Genomic DNA, 21877 nt, shown 5'->3' on the forward strand with positions numbered 1-21877 from the left:
AGGAAGACCACTACTCGTCAAAGTGGTTTTCTATCCTTTAAAAAAAAAAAAAAGAAGATCCGTCACACTATTCTCAACACTTGCCAACCCTTTTCAAATACAGAGTTAAAAAGGCCGACAAACGGAAATGTTTTAGTTCACAAAAACCCTGCGTAAATGCGTCTTTTCAACGCAAATTTGTGAATGCAATTTTTTTTGTTTCCTTGTATTTTCAATGAGCAAAATGGAGTTCCCGAATAGAAAAGGGAAAAAAAAAAAAAACAAAACTTAAGACTAAGTGTATTTATGGTTACTTTCGTTTGCGTTTATTGTGTAAACGTGAACTTGGTTAGTTCAGAGTTAAAAATCTAGATTTGTAATTCTAAAAAAATAATTTAAAATGTGGCTAAAAAAAATTTTCACGTCAAGCAGAGCCTTTTATTGCGACAGACGTGCACACTGAATGGAAGACGGGGTTGTTGAGAAAATGACTCGATGCTCCGTTTCGTGGATGACTGCACGGTCATTTTGAACTTTAAAACTTTTCCGTGAAGTTTGACGTCGTATGTTCATCGGGGACTGTCACTATCCGGGTAAAATCAACAAATTTCAGCGTGAATCCCGTGAGAAATAAAAGACAGAAAATGGACCTACCACGACAGCTTTGTGATGGGTGCTGAGGGCCGTGGGTCTGGTTCGCCATGTTGCCGGTGGATGCTACAGGTGGATGTCCGGTAGCCTGCGGCTGGAGCGGTCCATGATGCTGCTGCACCGCTCTCACCTTCCCGCCACCTGCCCGGAGCTCGGCGCTATCATCGAACTCGTGAATTCACCCCCGAAGGTAAAGTCTCATAGACCGGGACACCTCCAGACGGACTCGCCGTTCAAGTGCACTTGTTGCTGCTGACGCAAACTCACTTACTCAACGGCGGCGAACCCTCAAGTGGAGCTAAACCTGCTTTAACTGAAAAACGCGTTCACTTGTCGTCCCGCGAGATCAGAAGGTTCTGCATTTCTCCCACAGCTAATGATATAAATACGCGGATATAACGTGTTTAACCGGTATCGTGAACATTTCCTACCTGTCCGGAGGTTTCCGCCGCCATTTTAAAACAAAGTTTTACGGGAGTGAGGTGTAATCGAGTCATGAACGGTAATTTCGATGGATTCACCTGTCTGAACTCAAGGCATTATTAATCGACCGAGCAGACGCTCACTGTTTCAGGATGGTTCGGCAAAGTAAAGTTTATATACAGGCGATGTTGAAGGAGATTGTGTGTGGTAACGTTAAAAAAATACATTATTTCAGAAATAAATACTATTCATACTCTGTCCCCATAAGGGTTCTCCGTTCCGTATTTAGAATGCCCATCCTATTGTTGTTTTAGATGATCTTTTATATTTAAATTTGATTTGTTCTGCTAGACTTACTGTTTCAATCACTTTGTTAATGCAGCGTATTCATGATACAGCGAGGGGCTTTACAGACGATTAGAAGCAGTTATCTCATAAAGGAGCCCCCCCCCCCCGAGTCTTTATAATTAAATTATTTTCAAATTAATGCCATTACTTTTCCACACAGAGGTTCAAACATTTAAAAGCTTTCCGTATTCGTCACTGGTATATGGTCTCTTTATTACACTTTACATGCGCACTGTAACCCATCAAGACGAATGAACACACGCCCCCTCGTGTCGTCAAGAAGGACATGCAGTCTTTGGCCCCTCCGGAATTGAATAATCAGTAATTTAAAAGAAGCAGAAGACAGGTCACAGGGTGAGTTTTGGTTGTTTCCTTTAATTAATGTTAGGAAAATCCACAATGAAACAAAATAATTTATCCAGGGTGTAAATGAGATCAGAACAACACAGCTACTCTGATGGGAAGAGTCAGGAAGAAGGAAAGGGCGGTGACGGAGTGGAGGAATGACCAGGAAAACTCAAAAAGTTCATTGCTGGATTAAATTCATCAGACAACAATGCAATGGAAACTCATCCAGCATGTTAGTGTTGTTCTAAACACACACACACACACACACACACGAAAAAAAAAACCCTCACTGACCACATCGTCTTCAGACAAGTTTGTTTTCTGTTTTGTTTCCAATCCGGTATCAAAATGGAAGAACTAAATGGAGAAAGGTGAATTAATTTCCTAATGTAAGTGCTTTTTTTCTTTTTAAAAAAAAAAATGTATATCTCTTCTCTCTTACACGTTTGTAGCTACCTCCTGTCCACGACCTTCACCATCAACACTAAGAACATAATCCAACACTCACTCTCAACCAGGGCTGCACCATTTTGACACTATCTTCATCACGATCATTCAAACTGATGTTGCCATCACGATACGATTCCAGATATCAGAGGGAACGTAAACGCTAACATCGCTACGCGGATCCTAGCGTGATCTTTGTGGAGATCGGTGCCGGGAAGAGACATTTCTTTACGTTTCCGGAAGATGTGAGAGCCGGTAGCTGACTTTAAATGATGACAAGCTTCATTTTCTCGAGACGGGATGAATTGGTGACGCGCAGCGATAACCGATAGTTCATCTTCAACAGAAACTGCGACAAACAGTCTTGGGATCAAATTTCAAATAACGGTGCAGCCCTGGCTTTAACTGAACCTATGGCCAGCTTGACCTTAGCCTCAGCCCAGAGGGAGGACTAAACGCCCTCACATTGATGGCGTGACACTACGTGTCACTGGAGGTAGCCGCGCGCGCGCACACTCTCACGGGGCACACATTCGTGAAAATTTAACCTCACTTGTATTTTCTTTTAAACCAAAATATGTAAACCAAATGAGCGTTGTCTGCATGCTGCGTTTTTTGTTTTGTTTTTTTTTTAGTTTTTTTAAGTTTTTTTTTTAGACACACTCCATGGTTGGGTGGTTTTTTGTTTTTGTTTTTACTCAGGCATCCCTCTCTCCAAGTAATCCCCATGCAAAACTAAATGAATGACTTTTCTCCACATACATGTGAAAGTTAACATGCGCCAAGGTATTGCATAGAACTCAGAGCTCACCACATTGCTTATGCAACCTCCAATGGCTTTGTTCTGTTGTCGCTCGAAAACCAGAGCTCTACACACGCGGTTGACCTCTGCGGTCGACTTGGACACGAACTCAGTTTCTGCTCTACAATTAAACGAGGGGTCGATGTGAACCCGTTAAACGCGCCGTCACAGGTCTATGGGGAGAGGATGCAGGATGCTTCCATTAAAAAATTCCTGAGCATCTGATGACTGTCAAAAGAAAGGTGACGTGACCCTGAAGTTGGAGTACCTTTCATACATTTCTCGGCTATTTGGGGAGGGGAGCGTTGGACTGAACACACCCTGGGCTTTGACCCTTTTTTTTTTTTAAATGAAGGACACGATTTGACATCCCTGTAATGGAGTAATTCTAAGTGTCGTCTGTGCTTCCATTTCATGGGATGAGTTGACAAATGAAGCCCCCCCCCTCCCCCCTCTGTTACCACCCTCCTAACATTTTAGTTTAACAAGAAATAACAAATAGCTGGGCACATTTACCTGCAGAACTATTTACTCAATGACAGGTCATATGGAGGGTCAATCATGTTTATATCCAATTTGCTCAGGGTGTGATTTTATATATATATATATATATATGTATATATATATATATATATATATATATATATATATATATATATATATATAGGGCTTGTTTGTTTTTAATGTATGTGTCTTCATACATTCGCATTTCTCTGAGCTTAAATTCGAGTACACTCATTCTGAACCAGTGGCTTCACAAGTTCAATGTACACACACGCACACAGTGAGACGTTGCTCAATATTTCAACCAGATAAATCATAAACCAAAAAATAAAATAAAAACACACCTCATATGGAAAAGTAAAAACTAGTACCTTGTCGTGTAATTTACGCCAGGTTTTTGGTTTAACGATCGCTTGTTTTACAAGATGTGTTAAGTTACGGCAGAGAAAGTAACCACCAGTGAGGGTTCGTGTCCACAGAACGGGGTTTTTTCTTCTTCTTTTTTTTTGTCATGGGGAAAAATTGGGGGCAGGGCACTACAATGACAAACATAAATTAACACTGCATGCTGATGGACCAGCAACCCTTCTGATTTATTACCCATTTGTTCATTTTGTTAATCACGCGACCTCAGATTGACCCTAGTAATTGTGACGTCCTGCAGTCACCACTCGTTCTGACAGCTGTAGAGCGAGGGAGCGGTGGGTGGACGATATGAACCACTGGAGGCGTCGACTGACATGGCGCGAGTGAGTCTGTGCTCTTCCTCACGTCGCATCAAAACACAGAATCCTCTACTTTACTGGTTACCGGGGTGACAAGTCCTAACCAGTTTGGATACGATTACACAATTTGTTGCCTTATAAAAAAAGCCAACGGTGACCACGCCATTACACGGTGATTTTCTACTTGCTACACTCGGATCACAAACACACACACAAAAAAGAAAAAGACGCTGCCTTTTTCCTCCAGACGGCTGCATGTGCTACTGCTCGTTAGAAAAGATAGACGCTGATGCTTGGAAGTGGACACGAACCCTAAAATACTGATGTTATTTCTGTTTGGGAACCATGAGCTGACAGGATGTATAGAAACATGATAATATTTAATACTTGCAAGTGTTTCTGATTCAGCTGTTACAGGCCTGGCAACTAAAAGTTACCTTCAAAGAAAAAAACAAACAAACAAACAAACAAAAAAACCAAGCCACATTAAGCAAGAACGGCCATCGGGGGGGGGGGGGGGGGGGACTTCTCACAATTTCCGACTGGACTTGAAACAAAACGAGGCAAGGAACTCTACTCGTCACAGCCGTATGATGGAACCGCAAGGATGTTGAAAATATTTATAGCACCAATAGAATGTACCATAGAACTTACAAAAAAGATAAAACAAGGGTTTATTGGTTGCAACAGGTGTCTGCAGAAATGGCTGTATTCGGTTCTTTTAATGAAGGAAGGGTCTTTACCCAAAAAAACACTTTTTTTGTCTTTTTTTTTTCTCTCCTCCCCAATTCTTTTACAGCATTGCATTTCAAGTAGATTAGTATCGGTATAGTGATTTCCTGTTTTTTTTTTGTTGTTTTTTTTTTTGTTTTAATTAATTTTTTTTTTCATTTTAGCCTCACAAACCACACTATCATCTACTATTAGCTTTTAAAGACTATCACCATTCAGAAATCAGTCTCATTTATTCATACACAAGGGGGTTATGAATATGTTTGAAGAAAGCTGCACACATTCTCTACGTCACTGTCAGAAAGTCATCCAAACAAACCAGTGAAATTAAACTCACCCGTTCTTACACAACTCGCGGAAAAAAAAAGAAAAAAAAAAAGATTCGCAACATCCTTCTACAGTCTTTCTGAACACAAGATGGTAAGTAGAGGATGCCAAAGCAGTCGCTTCACACAACATGAGATGTAACTACAAAAAGAGAAGTGAGTCTAGCTGGACGAACAAACGTGCACAACCATTCAGACACCGATGACCCAGTATCCCGGTTCAAAAACAAAATGGCGGCAACAAAATGGACGAGGATAGAACAAAAGACCATCCCTAATCGCTAACTGCGCAAGTTGAATGAGAACCCGTGTACAGAAGAATCGACTTAAACAGATTCTAGCATGGCATCACCCACACGTATGTTTTAGTTGTCTATTTTCACTCACTTTTGTTGATCGGATTGTTGGTTACACAAGCTTGAAGTTAGTAAATGAAAAACAGCAGAGTTATGGGAGATTGGTTTGGAGTGGTGTCTCAGAAAATAAGCCTGCGTTAGGATTTCCAGCACTGAGATGACCCTGAATCGTTGCTGGTTGAGGTCCAGTCACTAAAGTGGAGGAACTTTGCCTCTCGTCAACCGGAGTCCTCTGCAAAAATGGAGTATTCAAATTTTGCTGCTCCCTGAAGAAGAAGAAAAAGGCAGATAGGAGGGTTAGACCGTCGCTGCTTACTTTACCACCTGCAACACAACAGAGGGACTTTAGGATCGGAAAACATTTTGAAAAAGAAGATGATGGTGGTTTGAGCTGTAAAACAAAAATGAGGTACAAATTTGCTTCCCTTCAATTCTCTGTGCAAACATGTATCGTTATATTTTGAAGACAATGAGGCAAGGGACTGAAAAACTGCTCGAGCACTGCAAGCTTCTTCACACTGGTGAATTTCTGCTTTCTAGATTATTTGGTCCGACATCTAGTTGTTACTCTTCCGATGCACACCCCTTTTCAACTGCATACATCCTTGCACATGCAGGTTTTTCCGACCCAGACGAATCTACCGACAAATGCAAATTGATCCCATTCCCATTGAGAGCAGACCTGCAGTTGCCTTTGCTTTGTTTTGTTTCTCCCTGGTGTGCCTCATTCAACATCAAAAATGTAGTCATTGCAGGAAAAAGAAGGAATGTTGTCAAAACAGCACTGCAGCATAGTATCTTGGGCTTGTATACAATCTTTGGTCACTGTTGTTATAGCGACATGGAAGACAGTTGCAGAGTTTCTCATGTATTTCCAGCTGCAGCATGTTTTTCAAACTCAGCGCTTACTGTACGATGTCAGTGTCACCGCTTGAACGCAGACGGGTTGAATTTGTGACGCAGATGTCAAAAAGCAGCAGAAGTTACCAGAGGAGGCAAGAAGTAGAGTTGTTCTGATACCGATACCAGTACTGTAAAAGCCTGCGGATAATGCAAAAGACGAATCTGGCACTGGTGCGAACAAGGGTCTAGATCTGATCCCATGCCGCATCTTTAATATCTTTTCTTTTGTTTTCCTTGAAATCACTTCTGTGTTGCTCCTTGACAGCGATGTGTTGCCACTGGCAACTACAGATTTTATAGCAGTGAAATAAAAGCAGCTGGTATTTGCTGTTATGCTAGATTACACTGCTGGGGATTTTAGTTTTAGTTTCTAAGTGTGGCACCAACCTTTGGGGGTTCAACACCAGCAATGTTTCAAGTGTTTGAAGACGCATCACAACAAAGAATAAGGCAAGTTAAGCAAAATGCAGCGACAAATTTTGGAATGTTATTTAATAAAACAATTTTGTTCTTTCTAAGGTATGACTGTCTGTAAAATTGGAAAATAAAAATGATCAATGGCAATAGTTTTATAAATGTATAGTGATTGTACATTAATATATAATGTATAGAGAGTGTGTGTATCTCTCTCTCTCTCTCTCTCTCTCCCACACACACACACACAGGTGTCAGAAATTGGCAGATTCTTGACTTTCAGCTTTCCAAATCAGTGTAGGGAAGGGGAAAATGGTATCAGAACATCTCTAGCAACGAGCTTTCATCCTCAGCGTAATTGCTGAAAATTGCTGATAGCGGAGCTCCGACCAATCATCATTTAGGTATCTAAGATTGGACACATCAGAAGCTGGTTGCCAATTCCCCCATTCAACCAGGTTTTGTGCTCCCATTAATACTAAGCAGAGACAAACTGATAAATCCATCCTCAAAGTCATTTGGGTCAAATCTCAACATCATTGCAACTGCAAATGTTTCTAAAGAGAATTGCTGAGTGCTTTTTATCCTAGAATAAACAAATTAATACATAAAAGTCACCCGGGCTGTTCCAAAGCTTAAACAGTTGCATTATATGAAGATTTATAAACATGAATTCACAGAAATGAATGAAAATTTAATTAAGGTTTTAAAAGTTGGCAGCACGACAGTGCAGTGGTTAGCAATGTCGCCTTTCAGCAAGAAGGTTCCGGGCCAGAAGGCTAGGATAAGCTGCAGCCCCCCCACAACCCTTAACAGGATCAGTGGTAGAAAATGGATGGCTGGCGTTAAGAGTTACACAACACTACCGACAGCAGGTTCACAATTGCAATACCCTCACAAACCAGCAGTGGGCCACACACCACTGATAGAAACTCCCTTAGCACCTTAACAGGAAACACTAGCACCCCCAGTTGAGGGCTTAAACCCCTGCATGTACAGACCAAAACTGACAAGGTGTGGGATATCGCTTGTGGGGGATGGACCTAAATTAGTAGGTACATTCAACCATTTTCAAATGGCTTCATTCACACCACTGAAATGACAATGCATATCTCGGGACAGCAAAGGAAGCAGCAGGCTGGCTAAATTCTGGGTCCAACACAGATGTGTCAATTTCCCCACACCCATTTCTATTGTTACTTTCTTTGTTTCTTCTGCCTTTACTTTTAAGCTTACTATGGAAGCTTGGGGCCTATCCCAGCTCGCCCCAGCTTCGAGAGGCAGGGTTCACCCTGGACGGGTCGCCAGTCCATCGCAGGGCCAACACATAGAGACAGACAACCATTCACACTCTCACACCTACGCTCAATTTAGAGTATCACTTAACCTCGTCCCCTCTTGACATCTTTGGACTGTGGGAGGAAACTGGAGTACCAGAGAGAACCCACACAGGCACAGGGAGAACATGGAGACTCCACACAGAGACTCAGTGCTCGAGCCGGGCTCAAACCCAGAGCCTTCTTGCTGAGAGGTGATAATGATAACCACTGCACCACCGTGACGCCCTGTCTGATTTCAAAGCCACCCAACAGCACACCTGTGCAGCAAGTTGTTTATCTTGCAGAAAGAGGGACCTGTTTACTGTACCTGTATGCTACAAATCTTAAACATTTGCATTAATTCGAGGATTAAGAAGCATTGAGGAGGTATTGACACCATCCATCGAATTGTCAGTTACTAGTTTCTCTAAAACTGTCACCATTACATTCGAAAATCTCTGTCAGTCATTAGCCTGTTGTGCTGCTTTGAAGGACCCACCGGTAACTTTATATTGCGATGTGACGCTTCGTACTGGGACGCTACTGCACTGTGCATAGCTCTCTGCCGGCGCTCAAGTTTTTTTTGCGAGTTTTACGCCTCTGCGCTACGGTGAGAAACAGACATGGTCTGAATTACGGGGATTTTTGTTTCCCCTGCTGTTAATTTTTCCATGAATAAACAATGGGAAAATATCAACGGCTGTGCCACTCACTCTCTTATTAAGAGCTAATGTCGCTCATCAAACTGATCTCTTGCTCTCGCTCCCCATCAAACAATGAACCAGACAGATCTTTCAAACTACACAGAAGTTCATTAAGACTTCAGAATGTCTGGGATTGACATGGGGTTGGTTGACACCGTACAACACGCTATAAACGTGTCTTTACTCTCTGCATAATTAAAGCAACAAGAAACCAGGTAAAATTAATAATTTCTCTTTCCATTATTCTTTGTATGCCCTAACCCTGTAAACTTACCTCTTCAGACTTTTTAACAGTGACTTTTTTTTTCTCTCGGTAGCCACCAGTTTAGCATGTTTACAATACGACATTCTTAACAGCATTTTATTGATTAATTTCACATTTTAGCCTTAGCCTATTTTGATCATCTGATGTCCTAAGCCACCATCTAATGGCTTAAGAAAATTTTGCCCAAGGCCAAACTTAGCCAACCCCTGCAATATAGGAGGCTGGGCCAAAGCTAACCTCACCATTATTCCATGTCCTATTGCATAATCTATCAACATAACATCTGAAATTCAATTTAAGATATACGTTTCACTTGGAAGTTGTTAAAAATTTAGGCCAAGGCACAAATTAGACTCAATTCACTATGACATAATTTTAAAAAAGCTTCAGCACTCCAACAGTTCTTTCTTTGACATCCTAATGGATTGTTGTAAAACCTCAGCTCAGTCGACTTGTTAATTCAGCGAATTAAGACTTCAATTTACTAAAAAAAACTGTCGACTAGAATGTAGAGTTGGATGCAGATGCATGGCCTCTCTTAAGGGAGAATCCACTCTTTCATACATTAGAACCAACAGTTTTAAGTCTACTACATTATCAAATACAACAAGCAGGAAGATTAATGGCAGTTCTGACTGGGGCTGCAAATCATTGGAAAACTACTAAAACAAATTTGTGGATACGGACCATCTGCCATGTTGAAATTAACAAATTTCAACTCTGCATGTAAATGAAATGTCAAATTTGTGTGAGGGTGAAAGGAGGTTTTTGAAAACAAGTTTACCTGTACACTGAGATCCAGGGTAAAGGGGGGAACAGATAGTGTTCTGCCACCAGCACTCATCTTGCTGGTTGCCAGTTCCTCCCTGTCCACTTAAATTTAATAGAGAAAACTACACAAAAAAAATGAGACAAATGAAGGACAAAATGGTTAACTTAGTTTAGCACACAGCCCCTTATCACACCTCCCTGGAACCCATCTTTACAGCTAATGACAATGTATAGTAGGATAATATTGACATTGAACATATTGACCATCTTAGGAAATTATTTTGGAAGCCCTCACCTCTGGCACATCTCCAACAAAGTCATAAGAAATCCCATACTTGGGGATTTGACCTGTTGGACTGCCGGACTGTTTTTCTCCTGAAGATTCCTCTTTTTGAATAGTGCTGACTGAGACGTTCGTCTGTCCACCTGCAGTTGATGCAGCTGCTGTTTGGCAGTCTAAACATATCTCTTGCTCAGCGATTGGCAGGAGGGCACTGGAGCCCTCCTGAGAATCCAGAGAGGTCTGGGCACTCTTCTCCATGCCAGACTTCTTCAATCTGGGTAAGAATTTACCAGATTCCAGTTCTGACTTCCCGTAGTAAGGGCCTTCACATTCTGCATCCTCCTCCAGAGGTTTGAGGTCTGCCTGAGGATCATCAAAGACGTCCACTGGCGCCAGGACGGGAAAACTCATCTCCTCTTTGTCAGTCTCAGCCTCTGAATCACTTACTCCACCAGGAGACAACTCGGAGGCTGATATGGGTCGGAAATGAGTCCTGGGGGAAATGCGAATGGCCCTATACTGAGTTCGGTTGATACCGTATATTCGTGGGCGGAAGGCTTCATTCTCAGAGTCCGAGCAAAGAATAGATTTGGGCTTGAACCCTGGACTGAATGAAGCCATGTCCTCAGGCTCAAAGGAACACTCTACGTGGAGGACTTGAGAGAAGGGATTGTTCAGGTTAAAGGATGCAAACGGGTATTCTATGCCTTGCTCCTCATCACGCAAGCCTCCGTAGGATCCAAGCAAATCTTCATGGAAGATGAAAGAAAATCCCTTATTCAATCCTTCCCCGCCTCCTCGAATGGCATGGTCACTTTGCCCAAAGGACACAAGGGGCCTCCACAGGGGCCGGTGCCCTGGAGCAAAGCAGCTGCCAGTGTTCATGAACACATCAGTGCCAGTGATGGTAAGCATGTCTGAGCTAGAGGCAGATGTGGCAGCAGACTGTAGTAGGCTATCTTGGGTTTCACTTGGCGGTACAACAGCCCAGTTCTTATCACCACTTAGTGTCTTCAACTCTCCATACACTCCTCCTAGGATGAAAGAAGTACTCTCCTTATCAAAGTTCAAGTCCCAGGGCTTGGACGGAGTCATGTAATCCCCGGCACCATCTACCTTGGGAAGTTTGTTTTTGGATAAGTTGTCTTCATTCTTGCCTTCCCATAGGTGATACTCGGACCGCTGCACTGCCTTTTTCTGAGGTCCCTGAACTTGAGCTCCCTTTGTCTGTACCTCCAGACAGCTGCCACAATAACCGCCTGTGTCGTCTGAGAAAACCGCTTCACTCGTTTTTTCTGCTCCTTGCCTCAACACTACAGGTTTGCCATCTCCAATGGCAGACCAAATGTCCTTTATTATCCCTGAGCTGTACTCATCACTCCGTTGGTTTGTGTTCTCCGAAAACATGCCAGTGCTGTATTGCTTACTCTCATCCTCTTCCAATGCTATTCCACAAATGGACTCCAATTTAGATTTTTTGGTAAGGGTCTGATTGGATGCTGAGCTAACACTGACCTCCTCACAATTGTGCCCCGAGTCTTCTTGCAAGAAATCCAAGATTTCATCCTCTAGATATGTACCAGAGAGAGGAGGGATTATACAATCAATTTCTTCAGTGTTAATTTGAGCAGCATCCTCTGATTGAATATTGCCTTGCTCGTTGTCTGAACGGGTCTCCTCTGAATGTGACCATGGACTGCAAGTTCGTGTTGAAAGGTTAGAACAGTGTTCAGTTTCATCAAAGGCACTATTTTTGGTCCATATTAGCAAACGAGACTGCTTATTAGAATGTGGGTCAAGACAGCTACCAGAATCTGTATTATTTTCGTGACCAACGGGGAGTGAGTCGCGGGGAAAAGGAAAAGTGGGGCTGTCATACTGCAGCTCAAAAAGAGAGAAGCAGGATGTGTTCAAACCAGATGGTTCACTGGTGGCTTCAGGAGCTTGAGGTTCTTCCACATTTCCGGATAGTTTGCTCAGGGTGAATGAAACACTATCAAGAAGGGGGGAGAGCCGAATGGGGGAGTCCCCTATGAAGCTTTCGCCATCTATATCTTCTGAAGTAGACGGTGAAAAACATCCCCAAACTTGGGCCATGTTTTCAAGATCCTCCATTAAGAACCCAACAGATCCCGAAGCTTCCTGTGAGTCTGCCCTTATTGCACTTTTCCCTTGCTGCTCAAGGCCATCTAACACTAAACAACATTCTGCCTCAACGTCTCTTTGCTCTTTGCTTTTCTGTCGAATCATGCTTAAGATCCGGCTCTCTTGTATCGAGTCTGAGGCACTAGTATCCAATATGGATTGATAAATATCAACTTCATAGAAGTGAGTGAATTCACACAGATGCTTGTCATCTAAATCTCCACTATCCTCTGGCTGAGGGCAGCTTGAGGTCCCAGTGAGTTCAGCAGTTTCATCATCTACTTCGCCAGGCCCTTCCACAAAGTGCCCATCCACAAATGACCCTGCTGCTAGGTATGCTCTCTGGTAGCTCTCATTGGCAATGCAGATTCCCTGGATTCTCTCTGGTAGCCGCTCCATGTCAGTTGACAAGGCAAAGTCCTCAGGGGAGTTGATCTTGCTTCGATATTTTGTTTCCAGCTTGCTTTGTCTGCTGCTAAAGGGTACAAAATACTCTGTGATAGGCTCAGTGTACCAAAGTGGCTCCTCCATATATTCCTTGTTGTTTCTGGCCTCAACTCTGATCTCTTTTCCCTCTGCCCAGCCTGGATCTTTACAAATCTCTTTCAGCGATCTTTTACTCTTTTTGTAAAGCTGTGGTGGTTTGCCAGTGCCTCCAGTGGCACTGCTACTGCTCCCTCCTGGATTCCGTCGCTCGTCTTTTTCAATGAACTTCACCTGCAACTTCACCTGCCCACTGTTGCGTACTCTTTTATTCTTCCCAGCCTCCCTGGATTTGTGCCTTATCCTTACTGCTTTGCTTCTGGATGACTTGGAGTCACCCTGGTTCCCACTTGAGCTTGAGCCTGCCTCACTAGAGCCAGAAGACCAGGATCTGGGCCGGTATTTGCCCTCAGATCTGTGTCTCATCTGTCTCTTAGAGTGGACGGTAGATTTTTCTTCCACTACTGCACCACTGTGGTATCGATTTTCTTTCTCTTTCTTGCTTCGCCGCTGCTGGCCTCTCTCATTGTTCACAGTAGTGATGGTACCGCATGCCTCAAGGTTTCGCTCCTTTGCAGCCTCACATTCGCTGTTGCAATCTTTTGGGGAGGATGTGTCAGTGCTGGTCTGAGGGGCTGCAGAGGATGAGGAACTTGAGTATGTACAGGCCTTAGCCTTGTTCCACACTGTCATAATCTCTTGGAGACAAACCGGTTTCTCTGACAAAGGAGGAAAGGCTTCATAATACCTGCAGTCAAGGCAGACAAAAAGAGAACCTGGTTTATTTACTTTTATAGCAGTTTTCTTCACATAAAAAAGTAATATATGGCTATGTTTTGCATTTTGTTAACTTAAATGTTTAATGGCCTTTTTGTAGCTTACATTTCCACCTGGTCCTTTGAAGAGGGGGACTCAGCTCGATCTGGAGACTGAGAGCCATCAGATTTCTTTAAAATCTGTTTTTCCTCTGTAAAACATAGAGCGAAAGATTTTAAAACATGAATCATTCCTTAATCTTTTGTGTTGTAATCAAACAAAAGACCAAAATCAACCAAACCTTTCTGTTTGTTTTGAATGTCCCTAAGTTTAGAGCAAAGCTCCTCAACCAGACTTTCAATTCCAGAGTTCTGCAAAGAGGAGAAAAAGGACAAACACAAAACAACATTAAGATTTCCACTTGTAACTAATTAACTCTTCTCGTCTCAAACTGAATGCTGCAAAGAGTTGATATGAATTAAATTTCCACCTTTACTTGTCAGTGCCAAAAATGAAAATGTGAATGGGTCAGAGCAAAGTTTGTCATATACTGTAGCAATATTTGGTTAAGGAGGTCTGCCCATAAGTCAGTACAATGATGGCTTAATTCAAACAGAAAAGGTTATTGCAGATGAGTAACGTCTCATTTCTTTTATTTCAGATGTATCATTTGTTTTGTTATATTAGTTTTAGTTTAGTTTGAGACCAGCTACCTCTTTCTTAGAACACTATAAACCCTGCACACGTCTGGTATTAAGATCCATCATGAGCTATCAGGTCAAAAGTGGTCAGGCTTAAGATCACGTGTGCACTGGATTATGTGTCCTGAATGTGTCTTGAGACCCAATCACCACCAGACCTGGAGGGGTGGTTTGAGCAATGCACTTTCACAAAAGTACAAAAAGGTATACTGTAATAGACTGAAAACTGCCTCAACAGCCGATGTCCTAAGTTGCAGCGGAGATATTCATTCATGAAAGCAAATAGCAGCTTATTATCAAGATGTGTGTTATTTGAAAAAAACAAACCTATGAAGTGTGATAAGGGATGGGATTTCATTTATATCGACAAAGTTGTTCATTTTGCTTCTCGATTCGATTCCCTTATTGATTCCTTCCTGTGCATTTTGACGATGGCATACCAGCAGAATAAGACCAAAAATATGTTAAATTTATGTATAGCATTACTTCATTGTGCAAGATAAGAAAAGTGGTTCAACATACATTATGTATAACCGTGTCATTTATTTCATGAACACATTTAAACATAACATTTAAAGATTGCTCTTAAAACAGAGAAAGACCTTAGATGGTCAAGATGTGTTCTCTAGCTTTATCCAAGGAGTGGAGAACAGGTGGATACCCACGAGGTCATGTTTTTCTCTCCGTTGGGATGACAGCTCTTTGGCTGTGCCTTGACATGACCAGCACTGAGCAATCAGCCTCATTTTGTGTGAAATTAAGCAACATTTTGGGCTGCTTCTGTCCCATTGCTGTACGTGCTGACTGCCTCTCACAAATGCAAGTGACATCATTGTTTCGCAAGCCATGCAGCACTAAGTGTAACTAAGTGGCATCAATAAGGGAATTGTTAAGCATGAAAGCAAATTATATCTATGGATTGAACCAGTTAGAACTGCTTCCCAACTGGAACAGGATTAAAATTTCCATCTCTACCTGTGACTGAATCAAATCAGGTCAGATCTTAATACTAGGTGAGCATAGGGCCTTAGACACAGCCAACTGATTATATCAACATAATCACTGAGTACTGCACATGTTATTTAGGGATTGTTCACCTTCCAAAACTCATATCTGAGTTTATTTAGAAGGACCAAAGGTGTGGAAATTTCCTAATTCCAAGATGCATTGTAATGTGGATATATGCTATAAATTTGTCTAGAAAATAATAATAATAATAATAATAATAATAATAGTTAAACAATATCACAATGACAGAAAAACAAAGGCAGAGCTTAACTGTGAGGACATTGTGTTGCCCTTAGACTACAGAAGGGACATGGGTTATTTCATGATTCATAAAAACAAACAGAAGTAGCAAGCACTTTTCCAACCGAATAATTACCTACATGAGATGAAAGTTGGGTACATAGTGAAATTTCTTTGCCATTGCTCAAAAAATGGAAACTCCAGCAGTCACAACCAGATGTGCAGAAAAACAGGCTCCAGCATTTATAATCTAATACAAATTCTGGGCCAGGGAATGTAGCCAGGTGTGCACTCATGAGGCAGGTAATGGAGTCTTTTGTAAAGTATGTCAGAAAACTATGACAGCCAAAGGAGTAAACATGACATTGGTATTTCACCACTTAAGCATCACACACTACTGTGTACAAGCAGACTTTGAAGACAAGAGAAAAGAAGACTGCAGCCAGTGGTGATGCACAGCCCAAAAGTAAACAACGCATGACTCTGAGCCAAGATGGAGCTCTGGTAAATTGCATTTCAAACAACCAAAAACCAAATTGTGGATGGAATTGTTTGTCAACAAATGACCCATCCTAACAGCTGAAAAGGAGGGCCTAAAGCAACTACTTCCAAAGCTAAACCCAAGAAACACCATCTGAGATGAAGACTTTTCAAAGACATCCTTGCCTAAGACATATGACTAATTCTGAGGTTGGCTAGCAGCTATGCTATTGTCAGTGGAGTTACGCTTAACCACATGTACGGTTGAAGAAAAACTAAGATCCATACAGTTGTATGTCAGTATGACTGTTAACTACCTAAACACGACTTAAATTGAACAACTTTTATTCCAAAAGCCACTTTTGATCCTGCAACTACTGCAGGTAAGAAAAGCAGTTCCTACAGCTATAAAGATGGCTAAAGTCACCCAAAATAAAGAATGAAAGGCACAGGGTTAACTCAAGTCAAGCCGGCTGGCTTGTGAAAGCTTAGGCATGCTGGTAACTACTGTGCTATATTTAGCCACAGTGCAGAAATGTTCTCAGAAAAACAAAAATAAAAAGGGCTAAGCCAGAGAACAAGTGAGAAAAGATTGGTGATCCAAAACATTGCAAACTTAACAGCTTACAATTCCCCGGAATTAAGCAGTATGATAAGCAGAAGAAATATACAATTCCTTCGAAACAAAAAGAGACTACTGTGCTCAAGTGAAAAGTACATATAAAAAAATCAATGACAATAGCTAACAGATCTGAATTTATCACTCACGCCTCTTTTTCTGATGGATAACATTCCTTACCATTCCCCCATGAAAGCAAAGCCAAGTTTTCTCTTGCCCTTTGTTTCCTCTTGCATCATTGTGCTAATGCCGGTCAGCTGACAGACGGCCGACTCTGCTGCAATCCCGTGTAGTGTATGCTGGTTAAAAAATAAACAGCAGAGTCCCATCCCTAGGGAGGAGCTCAACACTCCACCTCTTGCCTCACAGGCCCCTCCCCACTCCTAATGTTGTGCCATTACCGAGTACAACACACCTCCCTTACTCCTGTTACCTACAGATCTGAATGTCATTACATTTCTTTGGAGATTCTTAGAACTTCATAAGCGTATGTCAAAATATAAATGTACTTGTTGAGAAGGAAATTCCATTTCTTTTTATTTGCCAGTACAATAGGCTAGGACAGAATTGCTTTGAGTCTAAAAACACCCTTTAACTGCTGACCTTACGACAACCTTTCCAAGTGAGACTAATTGAACGCGTGGCCACCAAGCTACCTGGGGTGACACGGCAAGATTCCACCATGATTTATGGAATTGATTTCTAAAGGACTGCACCTTAACAAGCAACAAGGAATAAAACAGCAACACAACAAAATACACCCACTCGCCTTGACCAATTCAAAATGTTCATAGAAGACAGGGCATGTCAACAAGTTTATACATAAGTTCACAAGAAATTAGCGATCAAAGCCAACAGGATTAAAATGGAGGATTACAATAAAAAAATATAACTTAATTTGAATGACAACACGTGACGACTATAGGCTAAATAGTGCTTACTTCATCAGATGCAGAACGGAGGCATTGCACAGCGGCTTGTTTCTTCATTTCCTCAAGGCTCAGGTCAGTCCCTCCCTTCTTCTTACTCTTGCCCCATTTCTTCCCAGTTCCCTTCTCCCAGCCCAAGAAGATGTCATTTTCCTTCAAAACAAAGAATATCTAACAGGTAAAAAGGGCAGTAAACATGAAAAAAAAACATAACATTAAAAAAAAAATCGATATAGACTATATGTTTTCTAGAGAATGTGCTGTACACAAACACATCATACTGCACATGAATTACTGCCATGACAAATGAGAGAGATCTGGTAAGTCCTTAGACCATGGGTAAGTACCATGATAAGTATATTTGCAAATTACAATCTCCTACTTCCTTTCTTGGATAGAGACCACTGTCCACTCTAGATGTGCATAACACCTATGATTAGCGTTTACAATTTTTAATTGACTTAACTATAAAACCGTTCGGTTAAGCCCACCTGGTCCTGCAGGTCGTAGTCATAACTGTCATGCAGGAGAAGGCTGAGGACATAGCGGGTGTAAATCATGGCATCAATCCCACACTTCTCCAGCTCCTGACCAAGCCAGCTTTGTACTGGACCCAGCGACTGGAGCAGGGACATCTCGGAAACAGGCAGGGGGCCCACAAGGGGGTAGGGGCAAGAGAGGTTTTCAGGAGGAGCAGGACCGTCTGAATCGGTGCTCACAGGACGCATTAGACCTCAGGTGTTGGCCATTCTCAGGTAAAGCAACATCGTGATGGGTTGGTATTTGTAGGGTGGTCTGTGGACAAATGTATGTTGGGAGGACGAGGCAGAGCCTATCTGGAAGAAGAGGCAGTCACTCCAGCAGGATGCACTGAAGGGGCCCCTACATGAGGAGTCATGTAGGTTGTTTTTTTTTTTTTTTAAACTTTTTTTTATTGCTTTAAGCAAAAGGTGTGATGTCACTCGTCAGGCATGGCTTTTGCTGCTGATTGATCTCAGCTGCTGAGCAAAACACAAGAAGTGTTTGCGTCTCACACAGAGGCATCCATGTCAGGGCTATCTTACTTCACCAGCGCCACCTGAAATGGAGCAGACAAACATACATTAGTTTCTCTTGACAATGACTTTGCTTGTTTTCAACCATTACAGTATTTGAAAGAACTTATTCATAACCTCCCTAGGAGCCAAACAGAAAGACAAAAAAATCGCTCTTAGATTGAAAAGATTAAGGCATGACAGGACTGCATTTTTGGAATTGGGGAGCATATTTTCTTTGGGACCGTCCATTGGTCTTTAAAATATGAATGTTATTAATTCATTACAAAATATGTAATAGACATTAATTGCATTTTGGCCATGAAATTCATTCTAAACATTAAAAACCAAACAAATGTTGTTTAATGTGTCAATACGTACATTTTAAAAGGCTGAAATCTTTTTTTTAATATCCAGCAAACTGCCCTCCATTCACAAGCCAATTCTAAGCATGGGGTCAAAGGCAAGATTAAGTGCATTAACTTTTTAAAGCCCCCCCCCCACCCCCACCCCAATTATTAATTCCTCAAGATGAATCCATTTTTTTGGAAACCCAAATTCTGTTTTGACTTTTTAAGAAAGGGAATAATCAAAAGGTTCAAATGTTCTGATGTCAATGGTGACTAAAGAACCTTTACAACAAACCATAACTGATCAAGGTTTTGCTCTTTATAGCTCAGAGAATATTTTAATGAAGGGAGGGTTACAGGCCTTACTTTCTTGCCGGCTAATGGGTTCCATCGAGAACACGGCACATTGTGCCCATAAGCCCTCTGTGGCTTGGGTTTTAACCCCACCAAAAAATACAGCACATTCCTACATGAAACTGTGCACATTAATTGTCTCCAGGTTAATCAAGTCTGCGTGTGGGTTTGTCCTCAGACTTAGCAAATATAATACAATAACTCAGTAACAGATGATGTCCTTCATCCTGGCTCATGGCAAACAACAAGCCAATACCAGCTTCTGAAGAAAGCTGTGTGATAAATGGACTGAGTAACTTGCTGTCAAGTGCAAATGTTCATATGTTGCAGCGAAGGATACCAACTTTTCAGCTCGGAGGATGTTTTACTGAGGAGTTACAGACCTTACTTTCTTGCCGGTAATGGGCTCCAATGAAACCATGGCACACTGTGATCATAAACCCCCCTAAGGCTACGGTTTTAACCCCTCCCAAAAATCCTGCATATTGCTTAGATGAAACCATGCACATTGATTGTCTCCAAGTTAATCAAGTCTAGTGTGGGTTTGTCCTCAGATTTAGCAAATATAATAACTCAGAAACAGATGATGTCCATCCTGGCTCATGGCAAACAACAAGCCAATACCAGCTTCTGAGGAAAGCTGAGTGGTAAATAGCCAGAGAGTAACTTGCTGTCAAGTGCAAGCGTTCATACGCTACAGCGAATTAGGAAACCGACGTGAAGAGCAAATGGATGCTACACAGTTTTGATTGGCTGGCTCGGTCATCACTCAACGGGAGCATATTATGGATTATGAGACGTCAAAATGGCAAGATATGATGCAGTATAATAAGCGTCCGTGAAGTTTCAGCGACCAACACTCCGTAGCAAGACATTATGGTGTCATACTTAGAAAAAATGAACAAGGGTTGAAAAGTTAGACGAACGAGCTGCATGGCTAAATATGGCTGACCAGTGGTTCCTGAAACATTATGCACATTGGCCCCGGCAGCTAGCGCCTGACGGCATTTCTACACTAACTTTACCTTGCCATCTTCTTCAACGACAATTTCATTTAACACAGAGCGGCACTAAACGACTAATTACAACGTTATCTTACATTACGGCTGAGTTTTTTTTTGTTATTAGCAAAAACATTTTGAGCTTCACAATCCAAAGAAACCATGGACGACGTTTAATATTAACGCAGCTCTTAATGTGTAGATAACACATTACAGACTCTGGTTAAACAGCCTGCACTGACTTATGGCATTGACGCCGATTATCTTTAGGTAGCGTCACGGTGCAGGCACACGGCAAGGTTAGCTGGACCACCGACCTTTAACGTAGCCTATGAGCTACATTAGCAGATTAAGCTAGCTGGCGAGAATTACTTGACTGACGAAACGAACATTGTTATGTTCACCATAAAGTAGAATACACCAGCTAGCGTAGATAATGTAACTTATCTGTTAAATGTCATGTATTTAAATTAAAATGCCCCCCCTTTCCCCACGAAGACAAGCACTAGTTTGTCAAGCTAGTCAACGGAGACGGTCTCTGTCCAGTGACAGTACAGCTTAATCGGTAGCTAGCAAACACCAATATGCTAACGTTAGGCCGAGCCGTCAGAAACAAGAACTCGACGTATTTAAAAGTAGTAACAATACAGCAGAACTGCCGACTCTAATGAATTAGCGTTCAAATAACGCCAGACTTGTTGTTTTGGACGAGGGGAGGGGACGGGGGTGTAGCAGCTGCTCCGGTCAGGCTAACGTTACCAGGACTGTCAGACGTCTTCCCTCAAAAATGTGCGCCATATCGTCATGCAGTGAAACAGTTTGTTGACTGAACGTCAGACAAAAAGCTGGGACCGAAACACCAGAGTGCGAAAGGAAAGCACGCAGTTGGGTTGCTGATTTACGTACCTGCCGTGGGCTGAAGACGAGAGGAGCTGCGAAAGGGGAGCGGTTAGTTCACTCCCGCTGCCGTTCCGAGCTCAAGCTCTGGAATCCGCAGCGGTAGCATCGCGTATCATGGACGCCGACTGAAATGGCGCTGTTTTCACTTCTAGTGCTTCTTCTACAGCGCCAGAGAAACTAGCGACATTCCGGCTCAGTCAAGCGGAAGATGGTCGCTCGATTACTCTCCATGGTTGAGCCGCAATGTCGGCGATAAAAGGCTAGTTTCATTCAGAGAAGAACTTGCAATAATGCGCCACCCCCCGCGCTCGTTTCCAGGCAACAAGGCTAATAACCTCCGACGTCCTGCTTGTGGTGGTTTGATTCCTCCGCTGGGGTATTGCATCAGAAACCCAACTAGTGCTTCCATCATGTGTACCTGATTAACAACAGAATCAGCAGCCGCATAACATCGAAAAGTCAGACTTATTCATCTCGCTCGCTTGCTTTTAAGTTTTGTAAAATCCAAACACACACGTGTAAACTGTCGTCACAGTGTAGGTGAAGGTCAGATTTTAATGTGGTCTGTTGAAGAGAC

The 21877-nt window shown here is 42.2% G+C and overlaps 2 protein-coding genes across 4 annotated transcripts in view; both read right to left on the minus strand.

The window, feature by feature from the left end:
- Positions 1–1466, minus strand: part of tbc1d14 (TBC1 domain family, member 14) — a 34320-nt gene extending 32854 nt beyond the window's left edge. Inside the window, exon 1 of one of the 2 annotated variants that reach the window (XM_086197746.1) lies at positions 634–1466. In XM_086197746.1, coding sequence (XP_086053872.1) covers positions 634–682 — 49 coding nt within the window. In that variant the 5' untranslated portion in view covers positions 683–1466. The remainder of the gene's footprint in view (positions 1–633) is intronic. The other variant, XM_086197745.1, reaches the window with a different exon arrangement.
- Positions 1467–4588: 3122 nt separating this feature from the next.
- kiaa0232 (KIAA0232 ortholog) lies at positions 4589–21621 on the minus strand. 2 transcript variants are annotated; one of them, XM_086197743.1, is made up of 8 exons: positions 21307–21621; positions 18153–18739; positions 17674–17814; positions 13986–14055; positions 13811–13895; positions 10313–13676; positions 10031–10139; positions 4589–5907 (listed from the first exon to the last, which is right to left on the minus strand). In XM_086197743.1, exons 2-8 carry the CDS (start codon positions 18387–18389, stop codon positions 5891–5893), a joined length of 4023 nt encoding a protein of 1340 aa, XP_086053869.1. In that variant the 5' UTR covers positions 18390–18739; positions 21307–21621; the 3' UTR covers positions 4589–5890. The 2 variants fall into 2 exon arrangements, with proteins under 2 accessions (XP_086053869.1, XP_086053870.1); XM_086197744.1 differs by lacking the exons at positions 17674–17814; positions 18153–18739; positions 21307–21621 and adding an exon at positions 16913–17015.
- Between the last annotated feature and the right edge of the window lie 256 nt (positions 21622–21877).

Source organism: Aulostomus chinensis, chromosome 24, assembly GCF_037954235.1.
Source record: "Aulostomus chinensis isolate RoL2024-O1b breed Wild chromosome 24, RoL_Achi_v1.0, whole genome shotgun sequence".
Lineage (NCBI taxonomy): Eukaryota > Metazoa > Chordata > Actinopteri > Syngnathiformes > Aulostomidae > Aulostomus > Aulostomus chinensis.